Genomic DNA, 23,369 nt, shown 5'->3' on the forward strand with positions numbered 1-23,369 from the left:
CCCTGTTCAGCTTATTTCAGACCACAACCAATTCATTTTCCTTAGAAAATGAGAAATACTATCATCTCACAACTCATTCCTTCAGTTCAATCTCTGTTTATCCTCTTCCAATATTGACAAAGGAAAAAAAGGTGAAGAGTAAAAGAGAACCTGCAGCTTGCAAAAATTTAACTGCAATCTGTGATTTATTAAACAATGTATCGCAGATTAAGAATGAGAGAGGAGCATGTAAGTTTTTCGATGATAGAATACAAAAAGGCCCTCATTACATTATTGTTATACAAGGAATAGGCACAATAATTGGATTCAATTAATAATTGTTGGAGAATTTATTTTTTTTATGTCAAAAATAGATTCAATGAGCATTAAAAATCAATGCTGATGACTTCTACAATCCTATTTAGCTGACGGCTCCGCATGCAATCCAAGAAGGTAAATGCAGTTGTTCTAGAAACCTTCTTCTCTGAGCTATCTTAGAAAGTTGCTGCTTCAGCTCCTCAGCCTTTCTGCAAAGTCTTCCACAGTTCTGCCAAACTCTAAATGGTGTTGAAAATGTATATGGAATAGATTGCTAGTTCTACTGTTTCACCATGAAAGAACTTTTACAACTGCAGCCGCCCACTGCACTTGGGTTTGTTGTCACCTGCACATGGAACAAGAATTCAGTTTCTGCTGCAGTCTCTAGTTGAGTTATTGAATTAAGGAGAGGTATCCACAGCAAAGCACTTAGTCTGAATATGCATTAGTTGGAACCAAGGATATGCATTGGGCATCCAAGCTAACTACTAGTCATGGATATAGATAGACCTCGTTGCACTCTGCCAAGTTACTGTAGCCATATTCTCATCTATAATCTTTGTGAATACCACATTTTTGCTCAAACTTATATCCACATCTGCTCCCATTTCAAACAATTAGTAGTGCTTAATGCCATGCAAAAAAGATGAGCATCTTAGTTTCAAAATAATCTTTGTTCTCATTAGAGAGTCAACAAATATGATTGACAGTCTAAGAATGTCAGTATCCAAAATACTGAACAACACGATGTACTTCTAAGCATTCTAAGCAGACACTCGCCAAAAGCAATGAGCCAGGTCTACCTAGAGAATTTCATAAAATCATCCTATCTTATTCTCTCTGAACTTTATCACCTGAGGATCCGGGTAAAGAAGAAAAAGATCTTTGACCTGGTGCTAGTACTTATCTCTCTCTCATGTGACCAGGCCAATAACAGATTCTTCTTCACTCAAGTAAACCACATATGTAGTAACATATACTGGTGCCAGTTATAAACTCCATAATTGCACAGGCACTATGTACTTTTTTGTTATCTGCCTAATAAAAGCATAGGTCATGTGAAACCAGGGATATCTAGTGAGTTCCTAAGAAATGTTAAATTACATATTATGCTATAGCATTTCATTCTTGTCGAATCTCAAGATAATCCTATAGAAGTTTCGGCATGACCGATGAATTCCTCAATCTTTACCCTTAAAACCTCTGCACAACTTTTTTCCCCCTTTCAAGAAGAGACAGAATAAGGAAAAAAGAAAAGGCAAAATCTATCTGTCCTGAAACTAACAAAAAGACATACAAGTATAGAGCATTTTTTCTAAATTGAAAATTAAATAACTAAAGCCTGGTGGAACTTAGTCTCTCTTCCATCAAAATGGAACTGAATAAAACAAGCCAGAAATTTTGGTATTGTGTTATGTGTAGATTCAACTTATATGTAAACTGAGCAGCAGAAAAGATGGAACAGCTTACTACAAAAGCAGAACGAATCAGCTCCTCAACATAGTCGATAGTTGCCCCTTTCACAAAATCATATGAAATATTATCGACCACCAATTTGACTCCTTCTTTCTCAAAAACCCTGCAGTCGACAACTTCCAGATAATACCATAAGGAAACTACACGAGATCTTGGTATAAAAGAAGAAACTTGAAAGCAATAGATCACACAAAATTGAAAAGAAACACAACACCTGTCATCTGGGTTCATTTTACTTTCCAAGTCGAATACATACTGGAAACCAGAACATCCACCAGTCTCGACACCCAAGCGAAGCATTTTCTCTTCTGCTGATCCTTCACTGACTTGCAGTTCTTTCATCCTCTACAAGACATTCATCGACTTAATGTAAATATATAATGAAAAATACACGAATATGATCGGATTTTTAGATCCCAAGATATGGTCTTTATAATTACATCAAAGGAATTAGAAAATAACTATACTAACAAGGAAATCAACTATTAACCAAGTAGGAAAAAGGAAAAAAAAAAAAAATGAAGCTGGTATTAGCAAATAGCATTATAAACCGACTACTCTCAAAGCATCATTACATGGATATTTTCTTGTCAATATAAAGTATAGAATGAATTTCTAGTAAAGAATCTAGCATTAACACGTTTAGTTGCATCAAATAGTCAGAAAGTACCTATGTTTTCTACATCTAACACTAACAATCCTTCAGCTAAATGATCCGAATTGCACACGCAGGCACGTATATATAAACAAAAAATTATATGTTTAGTCAAACAACAAGAAATTGCATTCTTCCAGGTTTTAAATGTTAACAAAGCCAAATAAGTCCTCTTAATCACAGAGAAAAAGAGAGAGAAAAAAGAAAAAGAAGACCCCAATCTTTCAGCTCAAAGAAAAAAATCCCAAAATAGCAAAAATCAAAAACTGCCTAAAACAAATGGGACAAAGATGGGAAAAAAAATAACACATAAAGAACACCCAAAAAGCAAAAAATTTAAAGGAATCATAAAAATGATTAAAAGAATTAATTACCCGGATGCAATTGTCGGTCAAGTGAATGGCATCACCAACAAAAGGAGAAGGAGAAGGAGAAGGAGAAGAAGAAGAAGGTTGTGGAAGAGCAGAAGAGGAGCTTAGGAGCCTGTGGTTATGGCGAATCCTAGAAGTGAAGAAAGGTGTTATGCGATGAATCAACGACGATCTCGACATGGATTTTCTTTTTGTTTGTCTATATCGTTCTGAGTTAACAATAAGCTAACATTTTTGATTTGGTGTAGGTGTTAGCTATGGTTGGTTTCTGGGTTCTTCTTGTTTTTAAACTGAAATTGATAGAGGCTTCTTCTTTTTGACAAACAGGCGGTACACCACGTCCGGACCATATACGCCATGTCGTTTATATGGGGCAGCACTTAAAAATAACATATTCTGCTTAACCGCTTAACAACGACATGTCGTATGTGAGTTATCCTCTTCTTTTAAGTTTTTTTTTTTTTTTTTTTCTTTTTTAGTTAGAATAGAAACACGCAGTAGATCGGTCATCTCTCCTTCAATCAGTTTCAATAAAATTTTGAACTATATTTCTTGAAGGTAACTTCTCTAATAATCTGTCTTTTGATAATTTTTTATATTTATCTTGTATCTTTAGATTCTGCTTTTCCCATTTTCGTTTGGTTTTTGGTTATCAAATTGTTCCAACTGGATAAAATTGGGTTTCTGAATTCGCCTACTATCATATTTATAATCTAGGACACGCTATCTCAGTTATTTCATCAAATATTTGGACTGCAACACCAGAAGCGGGTTGGGAATTGGATCTCATTTATGTTAACCTGCATTTTGCTGTGTTTTAGTCATTTGGGTGCACTTGGATTGTGAAATAAACTTGTTTGCCGAGTGTTAGGAAATGCATGATTTCCAAGCAAATAAATTTTGATTTGAAATGAGAGCTTGAGCCTTCTTGGGTCACCACAGGTTGATGGTTTTGTGTATGTTGTACATGTAAAGCTCACTGACAATTGTGCCAAGAGGGGACTCATTTAAAGATCATTCTGTAGGGCTTGTGTGAATAAGATTATCATTTTTCGACGATTTAATTAGAAGGTTTCTGTTTCAACTGGTTTTGCATTACATTTGTAGAGAAGTAAAGTATATTATTTGGAACAGTTAGCATGTTTCAAACTGTTGTTGTTTGGAAATATGTTGCTTATTCCTGCTCAAGAAGTAACAATTAGCAGATATTTCTGTAACCCTTCATTTGAATTGAGATGGTAAATGGTTTATGATTTTTTTTTTTTTTGGTAAAAGCTGGTATCTTTGATATTGAAGACCACCAATACCAAAATGGGAAATTTAAATTTTTAGAACCTTGCAGAATTTAGGAAGAGGTGTTTCAATGGTGTCAGCCTTGCACTAAACTGATATTATTTTTCATATCTGAACTTTAAAGTGGTTATGTTTTCTGAAAGCAATTCTTTTAGTTAAGCGAAGCACTTCATTGATAACCTTCAGACATATAAAAGAGAATTGAAGCCTTTGGCATTCATAAGTAGCATAGTTCATTAGGTTGTTAGCTTTCATCAATGCTTCAGTATCAACAAAACTGACATTGTTGTTTATTTGTGCAGAGAACTAAAGCCTCACCGAGAAAAGATGCATGGCAATAACTCATTGAGTGGTGAACAGAAGTTTCAAGTCCGGAGGTTGGAGATATCCGACAAAAGCAAAGGTTTTTTAGAGTTATTGCAACAATTAACAGTTTGTGATTCTGTGTCAGACAAGGAATTTGAAGCCCGGTTCCAAGAGATTAGCTCTTATGGTGATGACCATCTTATATGTGTAATTGAAGATGAACAATCTGGGAAGATAATTGCAACTGGGAGTGTGTTTATTGAAAAGAAGTTCATAAGGAATTGCGGGGAAGTCGGGCACATTGAAGATGTTGTGGTCGATTCCACTGCTCGAGGGAAACAGTTGGGAAAGAAGATTATCACCTTCCTGACAGACCATGCTCAATCAATGGGATGCTATAAGGTCATTCTAGATTGCTCTACTGAGAATAAATCATTTTATGAGAAGTGTGGATACAGGCAGAAAGAAATTCAGATGGTGAAGTATTTCAATTGAGAACTGCATCTATCCTTTCAAAATTACCAATATGTATTTGATATCAATTTCTAGTGCAATTGTACAAGGAACAACTGCATGTTGTTGCTTTTGTTGCTTCAAGAATTGTCTTACACTGTTAGAAACCTGAAATTAGAGGATTTGTTGGGCTGCAAAGTGATAGGACTAGGCCAAGCACACAATGGTGGTGAAGATGAGAAATTTATTTATGTGAAAGTAGTCAGAAATGTATGTTTCAAGGAGGGAGTCGGTGTCTTAATAATCTTGCTCAAGGTGTTTCAGATTATCTATCTTTTTTCCTTTCTCTGCAACTTGTCTGTTCTAACAATAGAGTTTGAACCTTCGCTGGAGATGCACAATTTACTTGGATTTTTTTTAAAGATATCACTATTGTAATAATTAATTTATTGATTAATATTTTTAACAAATTCATGATATCCACTGACAAAAAGTTATTAATATCCAAACATAAGTAGTTAAGCTAATTGCTAAAATTGAAATAAAATATTAAGGAAAAATTAAGATGAAATTTAATAGAGTAGTATAATTAATCAATTAACTAATTAAGCTAACTGCCAAAATCGAAATAAATATAGAAAAGAAACAACAGATTAAAAAAATTTAGCTAAAATTAGGAATTAAGTATTAATTAGTTTTTGGTTCTGAATGTAATTTTGGAGATGCCTCTGCAATGCGAGAATCATCAAGCAAACAAAACGTACCGTTTCAGTATTTTACCGCTTTACAAAAATAAAATAAAATAAATTATAATACTCCGGTTCCTCGTCTTCGTTCCATTTTTATCCATAACCATAAGCCCTATATACTCACTGCAAGTGCAGCTCAAAAAGCTCCTCCATTTCTCAATTCTTTCTTATAAGCACTTAACAAATTATGCTGCTTTAATCTTCAAGGTAACCTTCTGCTTCTTCTTCATCATGTTTTATATTTCCTTGTTATTGGTCTGCAGTAGTTTGCGGGCTTTGTGATATTTGGTCTTTGAATTGTTTTGGTCTGTATGAAGCGTGGATTGAATTGGGTTTTGCATTGTTCTGCTATTTGAAGAGTGTGTATAAATTATGAAGTTTTTTTTTTCTTCTGTTTATTGAATATGATTAAACTCGATGTCTTGCAATTATTTATGCGCTCTTATGGAATAATTGAAATTTTCCTCTGTTTTATTTTATTAAATTCAATTTCTTGTCGTTCTTTTATGCTGTTAGTAGAAGTCTTATATGGCATTACCTGCATTCCTTCCCAAACTCTTTTTGTTTTTCTTTTTTTCTTTTATAATTAAATTTTTTATTAGACAGCAAACAAATTCTTGAATGAACAGGGTAGAAAAGTGCTAGCAACTTCTGAGGGAAAAAACAAAGAATTTTACTTTTGCTCTAAAGGGTTATATTTTTGCAGGTTTTGGTTGCTAGCATCGGCTTCTCGACTCCCTTCTCGATGTGGCTCGACTTATCCTACTAAACCTCAGAGTTGCATTACTATCGTAATTGAGCATTTCATTTAAGATATCTAAAGATTGTAGAACTCTTTCCTATTCCATTATATTGTATTGTCGGCTTAAGAGCTTTATTACCAAGGAATTTTGTATCATTACTTTAGAGAACCTTTAAGCATACTTGAGAGAACTATTCTGGAGTCTTGAAACTGGTGCAAGGTGGTGGATCGGTGCTGCTGACTTACTTTAGGAAACCAATGTCTTCTCTAATCTTCACACCCTCAGTAGCCCCATCCTCACTTGGGAACAAACAGAAGGTACACACTTTGGTATATCAGAAAAACTTTTCATCAAGTCCGAGCATTTCCATTTTCCATTACAAATGTTCGTGGGCTAGTATGTTAAGTGTATCTAATAAGAATAACTCACGTAGTATCCCTAACAATCAGAAGTTCACTGATGTATCTTTGGGTTGGGATGATCTGGAGGAAGAAAACCCTGAAGATATGGAGTCACCATGGGAAGGTGCAATTATTTACAAGAGAAACCCTTCAGTTTCACACATAGAGTACTGTACAACCTTGGAAAGGCTTGGATTAGGAAAAGTTTCCACTGAGGTTTCAAAATCAAGGGCTTCAGTTATGGGATTGCGTGTTACTAAAGCTGTGAAGGATTTCCCACTTGGAACTCCTGTTCAGATCTCCATTGATGTGACAAGGAAGAAGCAAAAGTTGAGGCTTGATGGAATCATCAAGACCGTCCTCACTCTAACTTGCAACAGGTATTTAGTTTCCCATCCTTCTTTTAGTGCTGCTATATATATATTTTTAAATTTGACGATTGCTAAAAAAATTAGTATAGGAGGAGTTATCCTGGCTGGATACTTGTAGATTTGTAGTCGTAGGACATCCCGTTAACTTAGCTAAATTGTCATTTTATTTTATCTACTTTTGTTTGCCAAAAAAAATGGGGAACTTTATGCTGTTATCTGAATAGAAATAATGGCCTATATCTCATTTTAGTTCGTGTTAACCCTGAAGTTTCATGCTTGAATTTTCATGGCTAGTTAGATGCCACATCAATAAAAAAACTGGTGCGACTTATGCTAATTTGGTTGGAGTTTTCAAGTGTATGGTTATCTATTGAGCTTTTTCCTTGTTAGACTTTCCTCCTGCCGTTTAAGTAAGAATCTGCTTTGTCAGAAGCTTAAAAGTAAAACAACTAAGAAAAAGAGAACATGATAAGGCAAGCGAGACATTTTAATGATGAATCTGTTGCAGGAGCATATATATATTCGTTATCAGAATATTGTAAAATCATGTTACTCGGATATTTTGTCCTTTCTTCAAATTGTTTATTTTGAACTCTGTATAAAATTATTTATGGATACTAAATTGTCTATTTATTGATCTTGTCTTGTTGTTTTTAAAAAAAAAGAATTGAAAAAAAGAATCGAACCTAATTTTGGGTTAATATTATGTTAAAAGGTGTGGTGTGCCGACTGCTGGGAGCATTTACTCCAACTTCTCTCTTTTACTAAGTGAGGAACAAATTGAAGAACCAGAGATTGTCGATATGGGAATGATCTTCGGTGAAGATAAATTTGAGTCTTCTGCAGCAAGTGGCTATGAAGAAGAGGATGACGATGATGCTTCAATTGATTGGGATGATAGGTTTTATTTTCCTCCTGTAGAAAAGGAAATTGATATTTCGAAGAACATAAGAGACTTGGTACATATAGAAATTGCAGACAATGCAATATGTGATGCAAGTTGCAAAGGTGTGTGCCTGAATTGTGGTACAAATCTGAACACGAGTAGTTGCAGCTGTAGCAAAGAGAAGAACAAAGAGAAAGGTTATGGCCCTCTTAAAGATTTAAAGAAACAAATGCAGCCAAAAGGTTAAGCTTAATTGCACATCATGTATACCTATAAACACCTTTTTCCTGTTCTGTTTTATCATTTTATATTTTTTAATCATATTTCATCATTTTCTTTTGCTTAGCTGTAAGTGAAGAAGATTATTGGAATAGGGTTTTATCCTACTTTGATATTGCTCTTTGAATGTTCTGGACAAGAATCTGCAGTGCTTGTATTTGAATTGAGCAGACCATAATAAACAAGATCCTTAACAACAAAATCTTTATATGGTGGAAATTGTATAAAGTGGTGCTGATTTATAAACCCATATTTTCCAAATTGTGATTTGCTGTCCTCTTTGAACAAAAACATTGCTTTACTCAATTCAGAAAGAGTTTCTCCATTGGAGTCTCAATCAAAATCCTCTAAATGAAGTGATACAAGAAAAACTTTCATAAATTCTTGCCCAATTTACATGGTTAACAAATAGTAAAAAAATCTCTTTTACTGTAAACTTCTTAACTGATTAGTGGGTATTTACTCATATCTTTTATAGTTATATATAAATAAATATAAATAATAACTGCCGTTATGTAGTTAACGGTGTATTGATTTTACAGTAAATAAATAAAAATCACAAATAAAAGATACAGCAGCATTTTTCTAAACCATCTTTGAGTTTTTATAACGCTTTTAAAAAGTTTGCAAGTTTAAATAACTAATCGGACTTTCTGTTATTGAATTATGGCAAACAAATTCCTTCTGGTTCAATGAATTTTAGCAAAATATCTATCATCCGTTTAAGAAAAGAAAACAACTACAATTAAAAAATGTTGATGATTAGTTTTTAATAAAATAAAATAAATATTTATTTTCAAATTAAATATGATATATTATGTCAGAATAAATTAAGCAATAAGTATCTAGTAATTATTATGATAATTTTTCTTCCATTATTATATAAATATATTGAAAGAGTGTATAGTTTAATATATAACTAAAAACAGTTCCAAAAATGCCAGCTAAATGTGACTTATAGATTTTAAACTTTGAAAAGATTATTCTTTTGGAACAATTAAACTGCTATTTCATGAAATCCTCCTGTAAAATAAATTGAAAGTTAAAAAGTTGTTAGTTGTTACACTTTGATCCAAAAATTAAATTCAGGTGAACGTCACCGTATTAATCTCACACATTACACCCTTGTATTTAATAGAATGATCAAAAAGCCCCTTTCCTCTTCTTCCTCATTTGGCTCTCTGCTTTGCATCAAGTTTTTCTGCACCAACTCTTCTATAAAACCTAGATTTTTATAATTGTTTTTGTACTTTTTTAATTCTCAATTTGAAGCTCTAAGCCCTTTTATATACACAATATATCAAAAGGGTTTTTAATTCATTCTTGATCAATAAGCAGAAAAGGACTCTCTTTTTTTCAATTAATTCAAATTTTACTTGAGTTTCTTTATGTTATTGCATATCTTTCACAAGGTTCTTTTCTTTAACTGCTATTAAAGTAAACCCATTTGTTTGATATTATCTACTTTTAGTAAAGGCGAACCTTTGTATGAGTATATATTTTTTTTGGGTTTTTTTAAAGACCTGAACTTGATAAAGAAAAATATGGCATCAAGTTTGCATCAATGGGAATCTGACCCGCTGTTCTCAGCTGCTGAAGTGGTTCAAGACTCTGCTGACAGGTTAAATTACACAGTTGTTTCCCGCTTTCTTGCAAGTAGATTTTTTTTTTTCTAAAGAAAATATATTGTTGCCTTTATTTTGTGTGCTTGATAAAGAGCAGTGAAATTTTGATTTATGAATTAGTATTATTCAGAGATTTTTTTTTTTTGGTTTTTGTTGAAATTGTGGTTTATGAGGGAATATTGTTGGTGTTCATTTGCAATTGCTTATTTTGAAAATTTTTGCCCTTTCTTTTTTCTTATTCTCTGGTGCGTTTGGGAGTTAGTGTAGTCTAGAATTTTGGGCTTATTTTGATATTACGTACTTTGATTTCAGAAGCTCAATATGATTGTGGACACCAAAGATTTAATAACCTGTCTATACTATAATAATGCAGGATGTGATGAATTTTGGTGTTTCTGAAAAATCTAGTGTAAGCAATTGCATTTAAAATAGTCCTGTTATGGCTAACTGACAGACCTAAAATCTTCTCTGGCCTTTTGATTTTGTGGCAGAAGTATATTTGCTGGGCTAGTTAAATGGTATTTAGTTTAGAACTAGGAACATGATAATGTTTTTGCGAGCATAAGCTTCTCTCATAGTTGCATCATTCATTCAACTGCTAGGTGTGATACCGAATGATTTTGGCCCTTATATTAACATGGCAAGATATAAATTATAAATATTGATAGATTTATACCACTTTAATAAGATTTTGGTTCAATATGCAGGATGGAGTCACTTTTTCGACTCCTTTTGCATGATCAGAGTCTTGTTCGAGGTGACCATCCTGATCCCAGGCTGCTTATGTCCATAGAATATCATAGGCGTGATCTTGCAACTATACTTGAAACTGCAAAATGGCAGGTATATATTTGAATTAGATTCTAAATTTGTTCTTTAGTTGGATGATCTGGTTGTTTATGCCATCAGTTGGAAGATTTTGAAAGAGCCGTTCACTTCTCAGCTGTGCAAGATAAATCTCGATCTAGGGAAGATGTGATTTCCAGACATAGGCAGTTCATTAGAGCCATTAGAGAACAAGTAAATCATGTGGAGAATAGTGTAGCTGGCCCGGCTTTGGGAGATTCAATGAGAAATACTGAATGGGGTAATTTAAATGAACAGGACAGAGATGGATTAGCCTTGTTTCTGATTGGAGGAAATACCGCTGGACATTCTAATCATTATGAGATGGAAGATAGTAGCATATTGAGAAGATTTCTTGATCCAACCTCAGCATCAAGTTTAACAGATAATGAAATTGTTGAGCACGGGAGCGTAGAATTTGAGAAGTTGAAACTGAGTGGAAATGTGCAAGCAGATGATTCTGCGTCGAAGGATGATTATTTCAAAAAGCTGGGTTCACATTACACTACTAGATTAGGCTCAGATCTCCAAGACATCTCCTGTAACAGGCCTGGCGATGGTGGTCACTGGGATCTAGAAGCTGATGAAGCCACACCTAAAAACGTTTTCCATGAAAACAGTTCTAGATACAGTAGAATGAACTTTTTTGGTTTCCTGAACAATCTATGGAAAATGTGGGGGACCAAGGTCACTAAGAGCTATATAAAGAGGTTGAAAGATGGAGAAGAACAAAGGCATTCTCCCACATACATTGATGTTTCATATTCTGCACAGGTGTTTGAATAATCTATGTTAATCTGTCTTTTTTTTTCTTAAATATTAAAATCTAATTGCAAGCTTTTCTCTTTCCATATTTCTTCTAAAACAAAATTGTAAGAGGAATTAATATACCACTGGTGAAGTAGTGAATGTGGCGCTGATATGTTAAGTGAGTAATAATGAAGCCTGCTTACATTTTACTGTTCCTTGATGCTTTTAGTGTTACCAAGTGGATCTCAAAAGAATCTGCTTCTTGGTAGTAAAAGCATAAATTGATATATTCTAGCTCCGGGCATGTATATTAACATTATGGTAGAGCTGCAAATTTTGTTAGCCAAAATAAATGAAGCAATTATGCTTCATTATCAGCTACATAAGAGAAGTAGATGCTTATTAACTTGGTTTTCTTTGATAGGGTCAACATATGGGACCAAGTTTAGGATCTAGATGTAGAAGCTTGACAGGATTATGCTCTAGATTTCGAGCAAATCTGATGATCCTGGGCGGCAGCCTAGAAGCACAATATCAAAGATTTCCCTGCCACATTCAAGTCAATCGACATTCAATGCAAGTAATATTCACAATAATCTTTGTACTCATATTTTTTGGTAAGTAATTGACCCTTGCATACAAAATTCATGGATTTTCTCCCTTGCTTTTTTGTTTCTAATCATCTACCTATGCGTTAGATGTTAAATTTCAAATCCTTGCCTCATTAACTGAAAAGTGACGATGTTATTTTGCATTTTCAACTCATTAATATCTGTACTTGAGCCCCTAAATTATTGTTTAGATAGTGCATGTTGAAGTCACTTGATTTTATTAATGTCAGACGTTACTAAGGATAATTTAGCTACTTCACATAAATATAATCTCTAGCTTTTCCATCTACTATTTGAGTTGATTGAGGTTGGATAACCAGAATACTTTTTGGCAATCTACTTATATTATAGAGTTCATTTGCTCGCATACCGCTTTTTCCTTCCTTGCATGCTTGAGAGTAGGCAGTCTTCTTTTATGTGTCGATCATTTTAAGATTGTCGAGCACACTTTTTAACGATATCATGAAAGAGTGGTTAGTAAATTATTCATGCTTTATAAATGTAAGCCTATTATAATAATAACAAATATAAGCCTCTCTGTCATTGAGATTCTTGTCATTTGAGAGGAAAAAGAGAAATGTAACCAAATCAATTTGGAAATTTGGACTCAAGGAGCAGAAATAAAACTTGCTTCTCTGATAATTGTTTCTTCAATATCTTTTTAGTGATGCATTATTCAATGTATCTTCGTCCTTGTTAGTAGTCATCCGATGATGATTCTTGTGATGCTTGTGTTACCTTATCTGCTATTGGATTCTGCCTTGTCATAACAAATGTCAATGGGAAAACCTTTTCTACGTTTGATTAGAGGAAAAAAGAAGAATGTTTCAGCCTTTATTTATATGATATATATTGTTATTTTACAGGAGACGAGCATGTCAAATTAGTTAACTTAATTGACACTTGTCATGCAGGGATACTGGTGTCCAAATTTGCTTAGAAACGGTCAACTTAATTTAATTCTGCAAATTATCCATGGAGAAGAAGTTGCATAAGTCCCATTGAAGAACAGAAAAAAATAATGTCCCAACTCCCCACCCTGAAATGTTGCTTGGGAGCATAACTCTGTCTGCTGCCATGTATAAACAATCCCATGATCATGTGATAAATATTTAACGTGTAACATGTAATTGATTATAACAAATCTGCATGCCTTTGGTTGTTGTGATGGTTTTGGAATAGTATTGGAGCGTGTTCACCAGCCTGGAGAATGTCCCTTCTTTCTTAGTGAATTCCATACTCTGTTTGTTAGCTGGGAAAAAGTTACAGAAATCTCAACTTGTTCTAAAGAGGAATTATTTGAATAGAATTCACTGCTGACAAGTTTGGACATATGATTAAACAATCCAAAAACTTGCCATGAACTCGTTTAGACAACCACGAGCACAAAATGCAGGCCACAGTTTCCACCATGAGAAATCAATTTCCTCACCTCACCTTCATTCGCAGTCCCATATGATACAGCTTATAATAAATAATCTCCTCCACAAATTTACTTCCGGACCCGCATGTATCTATCAAGTAAGCAACATTAATATCACATTTTGAAAGCGACCCACTTGTGGCACAACGATTATATACTATAGTACTTAAAACAAAATGGTTTATGATTGGCATGATCGGGTTGGTGAAAGACATTGGGGCAAGAAGCATTTCCCACTTTAGGAACGCATGTTCAAAGAAATTTTCTGCACTCAATTGTAATATGGTAAATAAAAAGGACGAGACAGAAAAACTCAAATGCGTTGAGCACCCAGTGAGCAGGTCATTTCACATTCACTGTATAGAGTTGAAATTGGTAGCTTGGATAAGTTTCTTTAAGTGATGGGAAGTGCTAACAATTTCATGATAAATACATATATGAACTCTACAACAAAGAAGCAAATCACGACAGGTGAAATCTGTACAAGCCATTGCTATGGCACTATAATGTCAATAATTTGTAGATTCTTGCTCACAGCAAGTAGCAAAGTTCAACCAATGATGAATTAAAAGCTTGGAAGCTGTGTACAAGTGGAGATCCAAAAGGCTTCGATACCCACGAGTCAAATAATTATGCAGGGCCCAATAGTAGGGAAGTGTTTCTGCCTTTCACACGTGCATTGAAACCATAATGACCCAAGGGAATGTCGAACTCAAAAGCAGAGTGAAAGCAACTCCTGAAAGCAGACATGGTATAATCCAGAAATTAGAAAAGTGAACAGACAGACGCCCTTGTCTGCAGGCATTACAAGCAGATCCTTTTCTTGTTATTTGCTTATTTTACCCATAAGAGCATTTGCAAATTCAAAATCATTTTCCACTATAAAAGAAATGCTATGTTACTAATTTTGAATAAATAAAAAGAATTTGGTTAGTTCTAGAAAAAATACTTTGTTGCATTATGTACATATACTACATTGATGTTGTCATCAGAAAAAGAAAAATGAATCCAAACTTAAAACACTAGTACCCTCCACTCTGACGTCTATTCATGGTAATGTAACAGCAAGAGTATAACAGAATCTTTCAAATGTGATCAAAGCAGATACATGGTAATATTTACCGAAGATAACCTCCTACTCTGACTTCTCAATCTCTCGGAATCTCCTATCCCATTCTTGGGCCTCAACATCTTGCTCAATTATGTCCCTATCAGTACTGTAGACAATGCGATCCTGCCCTATGAATGTTCTTTGGGACATGTCCCGAGCACTCAGAAGCTGCGCAGGAAATACAACCAAGGATTAAACTACCTCCTAATAATATATAAACAAGCCAAACGTTTTTCCATTAAAACAATAATGGAGTGATATACTCAGATAATAGCAATTGTACCCTAAGCGATAATACACTATTGTTATAGAGGACAGCTTTATGTATGGTAACCGCAACTTGATAAGCTACTTAAAGATATCATAACAAGTGGCTGTCACATCCAATGATGATAAATATTGATGCACAAAATAACCATAAGAATTCTTGTTTATAGCTTGCTTAGGGCTCTTCAGGCTAAACCATAAGGTTGGGACTAAGCCTTTCTAAACGCTGTACGAGAAAGTATGCAAAACTTTCCAAGGGCGCTTGCCAATTTGTCAGAAAGAAAGAACTCTGCTCTTATTTTTGTATGATGTGTGCTAAGATACCTTGCGTCCAATAGGATTGTTGTCACTGGGTAATATACCATTCTTGATAAGGAATAATACTCCCCAAGTTTTGTCATGAAAAGACATTAAATCGGGCCTTGGGAGAACTGGAATTTTAACTATGCAGGATAATAATGTTGAACCGCCGAAGATAAAACAGCAGCTTTAAGTTTAGACATTATTCACGACTAGCTCAAGTGGCAAGATCGTTTACTTTAGGAGTGCGAGGTCTTGGGTTTGAGTTCTCTCGGGCAAATGTAAGAGGATGATTACCTCTTGTTGTATAGTCCACAGTCTGTTGGGCCTCCCATCAATAAAAAAAAAAAAAAGCCATAAAATAGATTAAGAATGAATGACTACCTTCCGTCTTAGTGAGGGATCAGGCAGTTCAAGTGCTCGAGCAAATTGTTCCCTTGCTTGGTTTCTCTTCTCTATTTGTGCATTCCTCTGGCGAATGAGGAACCAGCGGATCAAAGGAATAGCAAAGAAAGAACCAGCATATACCTGCCAAATTTCATGTTGTAGTCATGTATACAAAAGCAAAGGGAGACCAATATAAACTGAAAATGTCAAAACTCATAATGTCTAAAGTTTCAGTAATTTAATCAGCAGGAATAACTATACAAGTAAATTTATAAATAACCAATAGTCTCTAATTTCCAGGGCACTTTGGCACTCAACAAAAACAAAAACAAAAAAGAAACTCTATTCTCTCAAGTTCTCAGTCTCAAGATAATGGACTTAAATCCTTAAAAGTTCCAGCACTGCATTTCATACCAAGTTGCTTAGATATGGAAAAATAGCTGCATACAATGATTAAAGGAAAGAATTAGTATACATATATATATATGTATAGCTTATTTAAGCAATTCTTAAGAAATCAACAATAAAATGTGTAGGGAGGAAGATAATGTGACCAGGTATACTTTTATCACACACAAATATATTGGAAAAAAAAATGCCAGTTATTCAATGGGAAAGTTGACGATGAAACTAAACCTGAAGCAGAGGAAATATGCCAGCTACAAAATTAATTAATCCACCTGGCATAGCAGCAATATCCCTTCAAATCAAGATAGAGGTAGGTATATCAGATAATGAAAGGTAAAAACATCAAAGAAAGCATTGTTCCTAAAAGAATCACACTTTAACATGGCTCCCAGAACAATGACACCAAAAAGGTTAATTCCGCCCAATCCAATGACCATTGCTCTCTCTGATGCTCCAGTCTTACTGCAGAAATAAAACTTCTTAGAATGGAGGGATCAATTTCAGAAATTTTTTACCACATTAGAGGCATAACCAAGCAAATAAGAACCTGAATTCCCATTTTCTCTCCCTGAAAAACTTCTCAACCCCTCCAACCCAATCTGTCCATCTTCTGCCTATATATTCCTTCCTTCCACTCCTCTGAGAAGAAGCTGTACGCTGAAGCGAAGGAAATCGATAGAGAATAGTTTCCTGCATAATAACCATTTGGCTAATCTGTAAGCTGATTCTTCTATCCAAGATACCACAGTGTACAAAAATCATATCATTGGATGAAGGGAAAATTACTAAAACATATGTTTTCGTTCTATATATATATGTAAAAATACTTATTTGAGTAATATTCACAAATGACAAACATGAAAAATTCTGAAAATTGTAATTAGCATTTTTTGGCAATACTTTGTTTACCTCTTCATCGATTTCTGGCTGACCATCAAAGCGTAGGAGGACTGGTAAGATGTATGATTCATCATTCTGAAAAGAAGAATGAAATATGAGGTTGTACAGCTCAACAAGAAGAAAAGATACAATAAAGATTCCGGGTACAGAGTAATAGAGTAAATATTTAACAAATCCATGTGAAGTTCAATACGGCTTATAGCCTCGAGTAAGATATTAGATGTATTTTTAGTATCAGAAATTGCAACCAAATGAGGGTAAAGAATATTCTGGAAAAGAAATTACAATTAGATGTATTGCAACATAATCCAACAAAAATTGATCAAGCTTACTCAGTTACTTTAACACACATTATTTTACTACCTTTTGAATAAACAAGGATTCACTTCTACTGATAATTACCTATCCCATACGCATTTTAGAGAAGTACACACAAGTCTAAATGACTACCTAAGACAATAAATCACGCAGTCAAGAAAAGTTAAATAGCATTTACAGAAATGAGGGGAAAAGAGTACTGTAGTTTGGTCGGTAGTTTGTAAATCAAAAAATGGTGCAAGTTCACAAATTTTAGAGAACTACACAGGTTTAAATGACTACCTAAGACAACAATCACATAGTCGAGAAAAGTTAAATCGCATTTACAGAAAGGAGGGGAAAATAGTACTGTATTTTTGTCAGTAGTTTGTAAATCAAGAAATGGTGCAAGTTCTTCAGCTGCGACAACACCACCATTAGAGGAAATATATTGTCCAATCTGCAAATGCATCACAAAGAGAATGGTTAAACAAATACAGCTACTTGAAACAGTGATATCAGTTATACTCACAATGGAAAGAACAAATCCTAAGATCAAAGTCGAGCAACAATTTTCAAATAACTGTTACTAACATGATACCATCAACTGTATGACAAATATCCCTTCAAATGTGTTCTTTGGCGCGTGGCGGCTTCACCTACAATTGCTACTACAATATTCGTTCATTTCAACTTTGTTATTAGTGTGACAATCAGCTGCAAACCGAGGTGAAAATTATTGACTGTAAAATATTAGTCAGCACTTGACATGAAGACCTATAAGCTTATTTTTATGGATCTGAATTAAAAGATCAAATGTCTCAACAATCATCTGGTTATCTGGTTGAATTGATTCACATTATAAAAAAGAAATTTCAGACATTAGCATAAAATTCCAAGTTGGATGGTCAAATTAGTGAATAAAGCACATAGCACATCTGGGGAATAGAACCCAAAACCCAAAGGTCAAGTCAAAATAGCAAAGAGAAGAAAGGCGATCAGATTGAAAAACTTTAGCAAAACCCTGATAACATGTAACTATGATGAAAAAGAAAGCCAACAGCGTTTGGTGTAACAAACCACAATCAATAAACTGAAATAAAATGTTCAAAGCAACGGACCACTGAATTCAGTGCTGAAGTATTACCAACTTCCACCTCTCTTCTTCAATTCCTTGATTAGGGTCACCATCTCCAAATACAAATGAGAAGACCTAAAAAGTCAATAAAAGAGGGGATTTTCTTTTCAGACGTCAATATAGCCAGTAGAAAGAGCTACACATGATTCACTTCTTAAGCTTACAGATTCGATGAAGTTCATCTTGTCATCATCATCTTTTTTAATTTGCCGCCTCCTATAATAATAAGGATCCCAGTACCTGAGAGAAAACAATTCCCCTAAAATTTCTCTAGATTTAACTTTCTCAATAGTTGGAAGCTGGCAAAGTGTAATATCCCATGGATATTTATAAGGAAGCATAAAACTCAAAGTTCACATGTATGATTTTAACATTCATGTTGGCAAAACAAACATGCATCTGGATTTCTCAAACCAAAACATACTAACTAATAACTTTTTACAAGAATAACTTTGAAATCATCACAATAGTGTGTATAAATAAACAGTTCAACCGCTTAAAGCATCCAAGCGAATTTTTGCATCAAACTATATGTAATAGCCACAAACATGAATTACTTACATAATGCAGGCAGTATAGCAGCCTATGGAATCTATTTTCATGATTATCAAAATAATTGATAGTCTCTGCAGTGAAGAGACATTAAACTTAGGCCCATTGATGAGTATAGCAACATCTCATATGCTAGGTTGTTATTCTGGATATATATTTACATTAGAGAAAGAGTATTAGAATGAGAGGACAAAGAATTGATTGTAACATAGAGATTTATAGTGGAAATGACCATATTCATAAAAGAAACAATGAGGCCAGCAATAGCTAAGGTGCAAATGTGGGAATGAAGGATCAGGTGATTGCTTCTTGATTAACCCCTCACGTATTAAACTTTATCATCCTTCCTATTGCCTCATATAAATAACGCAACAATAGTTATAGCCCCCAACATAAATTTCTGCTTTAACCTGAATTGATTAGGCTAATTGATCATTAGAAAATCTTTTTGCCAAGTCTTACTAGTTTTGAATAACAACGGGCAAAACTGAATAACAAATACATGATATTGCTTAACTATAGCAAAAGATACCACATCTTTCATTTGTTCAAATTAAATTATGTATTTTCCATAAGCTGTACCTCTTTCTTCAGTTAAGAATTGTTTAAGCCGCTGATATATCCATTCATGATTTAACAATAGCATGCTTGGAAAAAAACACCAGTCAGAATTATGCCAGTCAAGAACATACCAAAATAGATCAGTAGGACTAAAGTAAAAGGTAAATCCTGAATCGTATGATCTGCCTCCACGTCTTCCACGATTGTCTTCCTCACTGTTACCAACAATTTTACTGTCACTATCTTCTCTACCAGAAGAACTTACTGATAGTAACAATAGGTATATCACCTCTGATATAGGAAAAAAAACACAACTCAAGAGCCAGTATCATCAATTACCTTCTACTTGAAAGGAGAGCGATTATGGTTGTGTAAACCAAAACTATTGAAGCAATTAGTGCTGTTCCAAAGGAAACTCTAATAAGATATTCACCTGTTGCCTGTTATAGATAGAAAGCAGCATACTATGCATTAAGCACATTATATAGAATTAGTGCAGGACGTAATCCAAAGTAAGCAGAATAAGATTCTACACCTTTGCTTTATCAACCAAAGGTTCGACTTTCATCTTAAATGACTTTGCTGCAAGCTTTGAGCGATAATCTTTAGGAAAAACATAAAGCACGTCACCCTCGTCCGAAACCTGTTGAGACCATCTTACAAATAATAGCATTCATAAAATCAAGAACTTCAAAGAGCCCAGATATAGAAGTGAAAATAACAAACAAGTTCTTCAACTCTGGAAATGCCAACTCAAAAAATTGATGGGGTTAGCAACTGAAATCATAGAACAGAAATCCAATGAGAAAGAAAGAAATAATCATTGATCCGTTATCCTTGTTCCAGCAGTTATATCCTTTACAATGGTTAGAATATTCAGTTTTCTATTTTGCAGTCAAAATACATAAAATCCAACATATGACTATCAGCAATATCCCATGCTTTAGAAACTATCAAAATTACGCAAGAAAACCTGTGTGTACCAAATTTAGCATCCATTTTTTGTAGGTCCATTAAAATCGATCAGAAAATGTAAATATTGTTTTGCAAAGTCTAAAATGCAAGACTTCAATTCAATTCTAGTTCAGTCAATTTTTTCTGTCCAAAAAGCTTATAGTTACTAGAATTCAATTCTTTTGACTTAAAAATTACAAGGCATTTTGAAATAAATACGCTAACCATGACAAAACTATTGCCAGAATTCATTTCAATTCGATTCTTACACAGGATTTATTCCAATGAAAGTTCTAGTTCTTTCTTCTAAATTTATCCCTAGTTTTTAGCTTTCTATCATTTACATAAGAATAAGTTATCATTGCCCATTGTTATGAATTTATTATTAGAGCAACAAAGAAATAAAACTGGAGGTAAGAAATGGATACCTCCAAAAAACCATTAGTATCAGCAGCAAGAGCCTGAAGAGCTTTTTGAGCTTCATTCAATTTAAGACCAGCTTTGCTTGCAACATCACCAATCGTAACCCTGCCTCCAAAAGCATCAACAGCTTCCATCGCGCGCTTTCTCACATCTGCGCGCAATTTATCACTTTCTACTGCACCTCCTGGCTTAATTCCACTTGGCAAATCAATGCCCGCCCTGATAACAGAACCCCTATAAACCCTAGGATCTGAAAGTTTGGGGGAAAGTCGAATTTTGGTAAAAGAATCGGGAGGTTTAAGACGACATGAGGGTTTTGAAGTCAAAATTATTCGAGTTTTTGGAGATATAGTGAAACATGTGGATATAGATGCCATTTTGGTTTTGGTTTTCTTTCTATTATATTTTAATTGATTTTAGAAGAAATTAAAAGGTCTTGCCATAAGAGAGTTTTGGAAGAAGAAGCAGTTACAAGAGTACGAGTATTAGTAGCAGAGTAGCACCATCTTTCAAGCTGCACTGTTGAGTGGCTTAGGAATCAGAATTGTAGATTTTCTTTTTTATCTGATAATAAAAAAAAATTATTTCTTAATATTTTATATTTAATTATAGATTTTTGTAAAAAAATTAATAAATTGAATTACAACCTTCTTCATCTAATTAAAAATATATAAAAAAGCTTTAAGACTTAATCTAAAACTATTCCAGAATTTATTATTAAGTCCTCAGACTTTTTTATTTTACAATAAGACTCTAAACTCTTTTAAGAGGCAAAAGGTACCAAAAAAATCTGAACTAATTGAGGATGTTAAATTAAACTCTCATTCTTCAAATTGACTCAATCTCACCCTTTAATTTTTTAAAGGGGTTAAATAAGTCAAATTGATAATAGAGTTGTATCTTTTATTTTTAGCATAGGACTTTTAAAATATTAACTACGAACCTGTCTTTTTTTTTTTCTCTTATAAAAATATAAAAAGATAATATAACCTAATTAATCAAATAATAGAATTGAATAATTAAAAAATAAATCCAACCCAACTAGTAAGCACCACTGACACAAACAAAAATCCACCATCGATAACAAAGGAGAGCGACGAGGACGGCAGGCAAAGAGGCGACGAACGGAAAAAAATGAGCGACAAGTGATGAGCAGTGCAGGCAACAAGGCAATGATGACATCAGGCAAATTCAGAGAGGTGATGGTGTAGGCAATGGGCGGATATTGAGCCAATCAATTTCTCATTCTTTTTATTTACTTTTAAATTCTTTAGCAACTAGAGAAAATGAGAGAGTGAATAGATGGTGGACGCGATAGGAACAAAAAGAGGGAGGCAACATTTGTTTGGCAACTAATTTATCTAACAACTATAATTAGATAGAATGATGGAAGTTACATTTATGTATACAATTTTTAGATTTATGATAATGTCGGATATTGCAGTTTTTTTTTTTTTTTTTTTTCTATTGGTGGATTTGAACTGGTTTGGTATAGTTTTTGATAGGTAAGCTGGAGGCGGTGGTTGGTAATGGATATTGGTTTGGCAGGTGGAGATGGAGGCAAAGACAATGGTAGAGGGACAATAGTGGAGGCAACAATGGTGGTGGCGGCATTACAGTTTTTACGTATTTTTCTTTAATTTTAAAAAGTAATAAGATTAATTTCTTATATTTAAAATTACAATTAGAAAAAAAATTAAATCCACATGTCTGTATACTATTGGCTTTAATTTTTATTGGGCTCCACTATTAATAGAGAAGTAATTTTGCCCCTTTTAAAAAAATAAAACAGTGAAATTAAATTATTTTAAAAAAATAAGGGTCTAATTGCACATTCCCAATTATTTCAGGAGTTTTTTTATTTTTTATTTTTTATAACTTATGCCTTTTTAAAATAACTTCCGTTAGTCCGAATGCATACAGTCTAACAAAAGCATGTATGCAGGAGTTCATGTATGAAATTAAACCAATTAATTTGGGAGAAATTGGTGGCCGAAGTTTCCTAACCAAGATTTTGTTGAATCTCTATAATTAATACAATTAGTTTTGGCAAAAAGACTTATGTAATTGGAAAGTATTCGTTGTAAGCTTTCCAAGCTAAGAAAATAATTGAAAATTGGAAAACTGAAAACTGAAAACCAATTGGAAGTTTAGCATGTTTCTGACGAACAAGATGATAACCCTATTCAGTGACAAAGGAGTAAGACACATTGATCACCTCTGACTAAACAGAAAAAGGTTGATAATTATAAGGAAAACGAGGATACACAAATTGGCAAACACCGTATCCATCTTGAAGTTGGAAAGAAATGCTCCAAAGCAAGAAGTAGAGTAGTAGCAAAAATCAGGAGAGTTGTGCCCTTTATTACAATCTCTATCTCGTACATATTTCATATTATAACCTGGTTTTACTTTCCAGATGGTTGGATTCTTGTAATCGAAAGGACAATGATCTGGTGGCTTACAACAACCTGACTGAAGAAGGAGAAACCAAACTCAGCAAATTCGTCATTGTAAAAGTGGTTATCCACAGTAA

At 33.9% G+C, this 23,369-nt stretch overlaps 5 protein-coding genes across 10 annotated transcripts; 3 read left to right on the forward strand and 2 right to left on the reverse strand.

The window, feature by feature from the left end:
• Positions 1–139: 139 nt before the first annotated feature.
• On the reverse strand, positions 140–3,096 carry LOC8267161 (iron-sulfur assembly protein IscA-like 2, mitochondrial). Its single transcript, XM_048380081.1, has 4 exons — positions 2,803–3,096; positions 1,988–2,118; positions 1,768–1,876; positions 140–643 (listed from the first exon to the last, which is right to left on the reverse strand). The coding sequence occupies exons 1-4, from the start codon at positions 2,977–2,979 to the stop codon at positions 578–580; spliced, it is 483 nt and encodes a 160-aa protein (XP_048236038.1). The 5' UTR covers positions 2,980–3,096; the 3' UTR covers positions 140–577.
• A 4-nt stretch (positions 3,097–3,100) lies between these two features.
• LOC8267162 (glucosamine 6-phosphate N-acetyltransferase) lies at positions 3,101–5,204 on the forward strand. Of its 2 annotated transcripts, none has more exons than XM_015725106.3 (2): positions 3,101–3,227; positions 4,395–5,204. In XM_015725106.3, exon 2 carries the CDS (start codon positions 4,420–4,422, stop codon positions 4,891–4,893), a length of 474 nt encoding a protein of 157 aa, XP_015580592.1. In that variant the 5' UTR covers positions 3,101–3,227; positions 4,395–4,419; the 3' UTR covers positions 4,894–5,204. The 2 variants fall into 2 exon arrangements, with proteins under 2 accessions (XP_015580592.1, XP_002528747.1); XM_002528701.4 differs by lacking the exon at positions 3,101–3,227 and adding an exon at positions 3,234–3,357.
• Positions 5,205–5,655: 451 nt separating this feature from the next.
• LOC8267163 (large ribosomal RNA subunit accumulation protein YCED homolog 1, chloroplastic) lies at positions 5,656–8,482 on the forward strand. 2 transcript variants are annotated; one of them, XM_015725094.3, is made up of 4 exons: positions 5,656–5,807; positions 6,307–6,660; positions 6,793–7,124; positions 7,831–8,482. In XM_015725094.3, exons 2-4 carry the CDS (start codon positions 6,601–6,603, stop codon positions 8,246–8,248), a joined length of 810 nt encoding a protein of 269 aa, XP_015580580.2. In that variant the 5' UTR covers positions 5,656–5,807; positions 6,307–6,600; the 3' UTR covers positions 8,249–8,482. The 2 variants fall into 2 exon arrangements, with proteins under 2 accessions (XP_015580580.2, XP_002528748.2); XM_002528702.4 differs by having other exon boundaries at positions 6,307–7,124.
• A 910-nt stretch (positions 8,483–9,392) lies between these two features.
• On the forward strand, positions 9,393–13,339 carry LOC8267164. 3 transcript variants are annotated; one of them, XM_015725104.3, is made up of 5 exons: positions 9,393–9,901; positions 10,613–10,748; positions 10,815–11,525; positions 11,926–12,081; positions 13,027–13,339. In XM_015725104.3, exons 1-5 carry the CDS (start codon positions 9,825–9,827, stop codon positions 13,105–13,107), a joined length of 1,161 nt encoding a protein of 386 aa, XP_015580590.2. In that variant the 5' UTR covers positions 9,393–9,824; the 3' UTR covers positions 13,108–13,339. The 3 variants fall into 3 exon arrangements, with proteins under 3 accessions (XP_015580590.2, XP_015580591.2, XP_002528749.2); XM_015725105.3 differs by having other exon boundaries at positions 9,395–9,901; positions 11,926–12,077; XM_002528703.4 differs by having other exon boundaries at positions 9,404–9,901; positions 11,926–12,118.
• Positions 13,340–13,841: 502 nt separating this feature from the next.
• On the reverse strand, positions 13,842–21,381 carry LOC8267165 (uncharacterized protein At5g03900, chloroplastic). 2 transcript variants are annotated; one of them, XM_015725099.3, is made up of 14 exons: positions 20,839–21,381; positions 19,992–20,099; positions 19,796–19,896; positions 19,588–19,671; positions 18,508–18,583; positions 18,353–18,418; positions 17,576–17,665; positions 16,918–16,983; positions 16,556–16,698; positions 16,384–16,470; positions 16,237–16,300; positions 15,598–15,741; positions 14,658–14,814; positions 13,842–14,271 (listed from the first exon to the last, which is right to left on the reverse strand). In XM_015725099.3, the coding sequence occupies exons 1-13, from the start codon at positions 21,208–21,210 to the stop codon at positions 14,671–14,673; spliced, it is 1,545 nt and encodes a 514-aa protein (XP_015580585.2). In that variant the 5' UTR covers positions 21,211–21,381; the 3' UTR covers positions 13,842–14,271; positions 14,658–14,670. The 2 variants fall into 2 exon arrangements, with proteins under 2 accessions (XP_015580585.2, XP_015580586.2); XM_015725100.3 differs by having other exon boundaries at positions 19,992–20,112; positions 20,839–20,977.
• Between the last annotated feature and the right edge of the window lie 1,988 nt (positions 21,382–23,369).

This window comes from Ricinus communis, chromosome 10 (assembly GCF_019578655.1).
Source record: "Ricinus communis isolate WT05 ecotype wild-type chromosome 10, ASM1957865v1, whole genome shotgun sequence".
NCBI classification, from domain to species: Eukaryota; Viridiplantae; Streptophyta; class Magnoliopsida; order Malpighiales; family Euphorbiaceae; genus Ricinus; species Ricinus communis.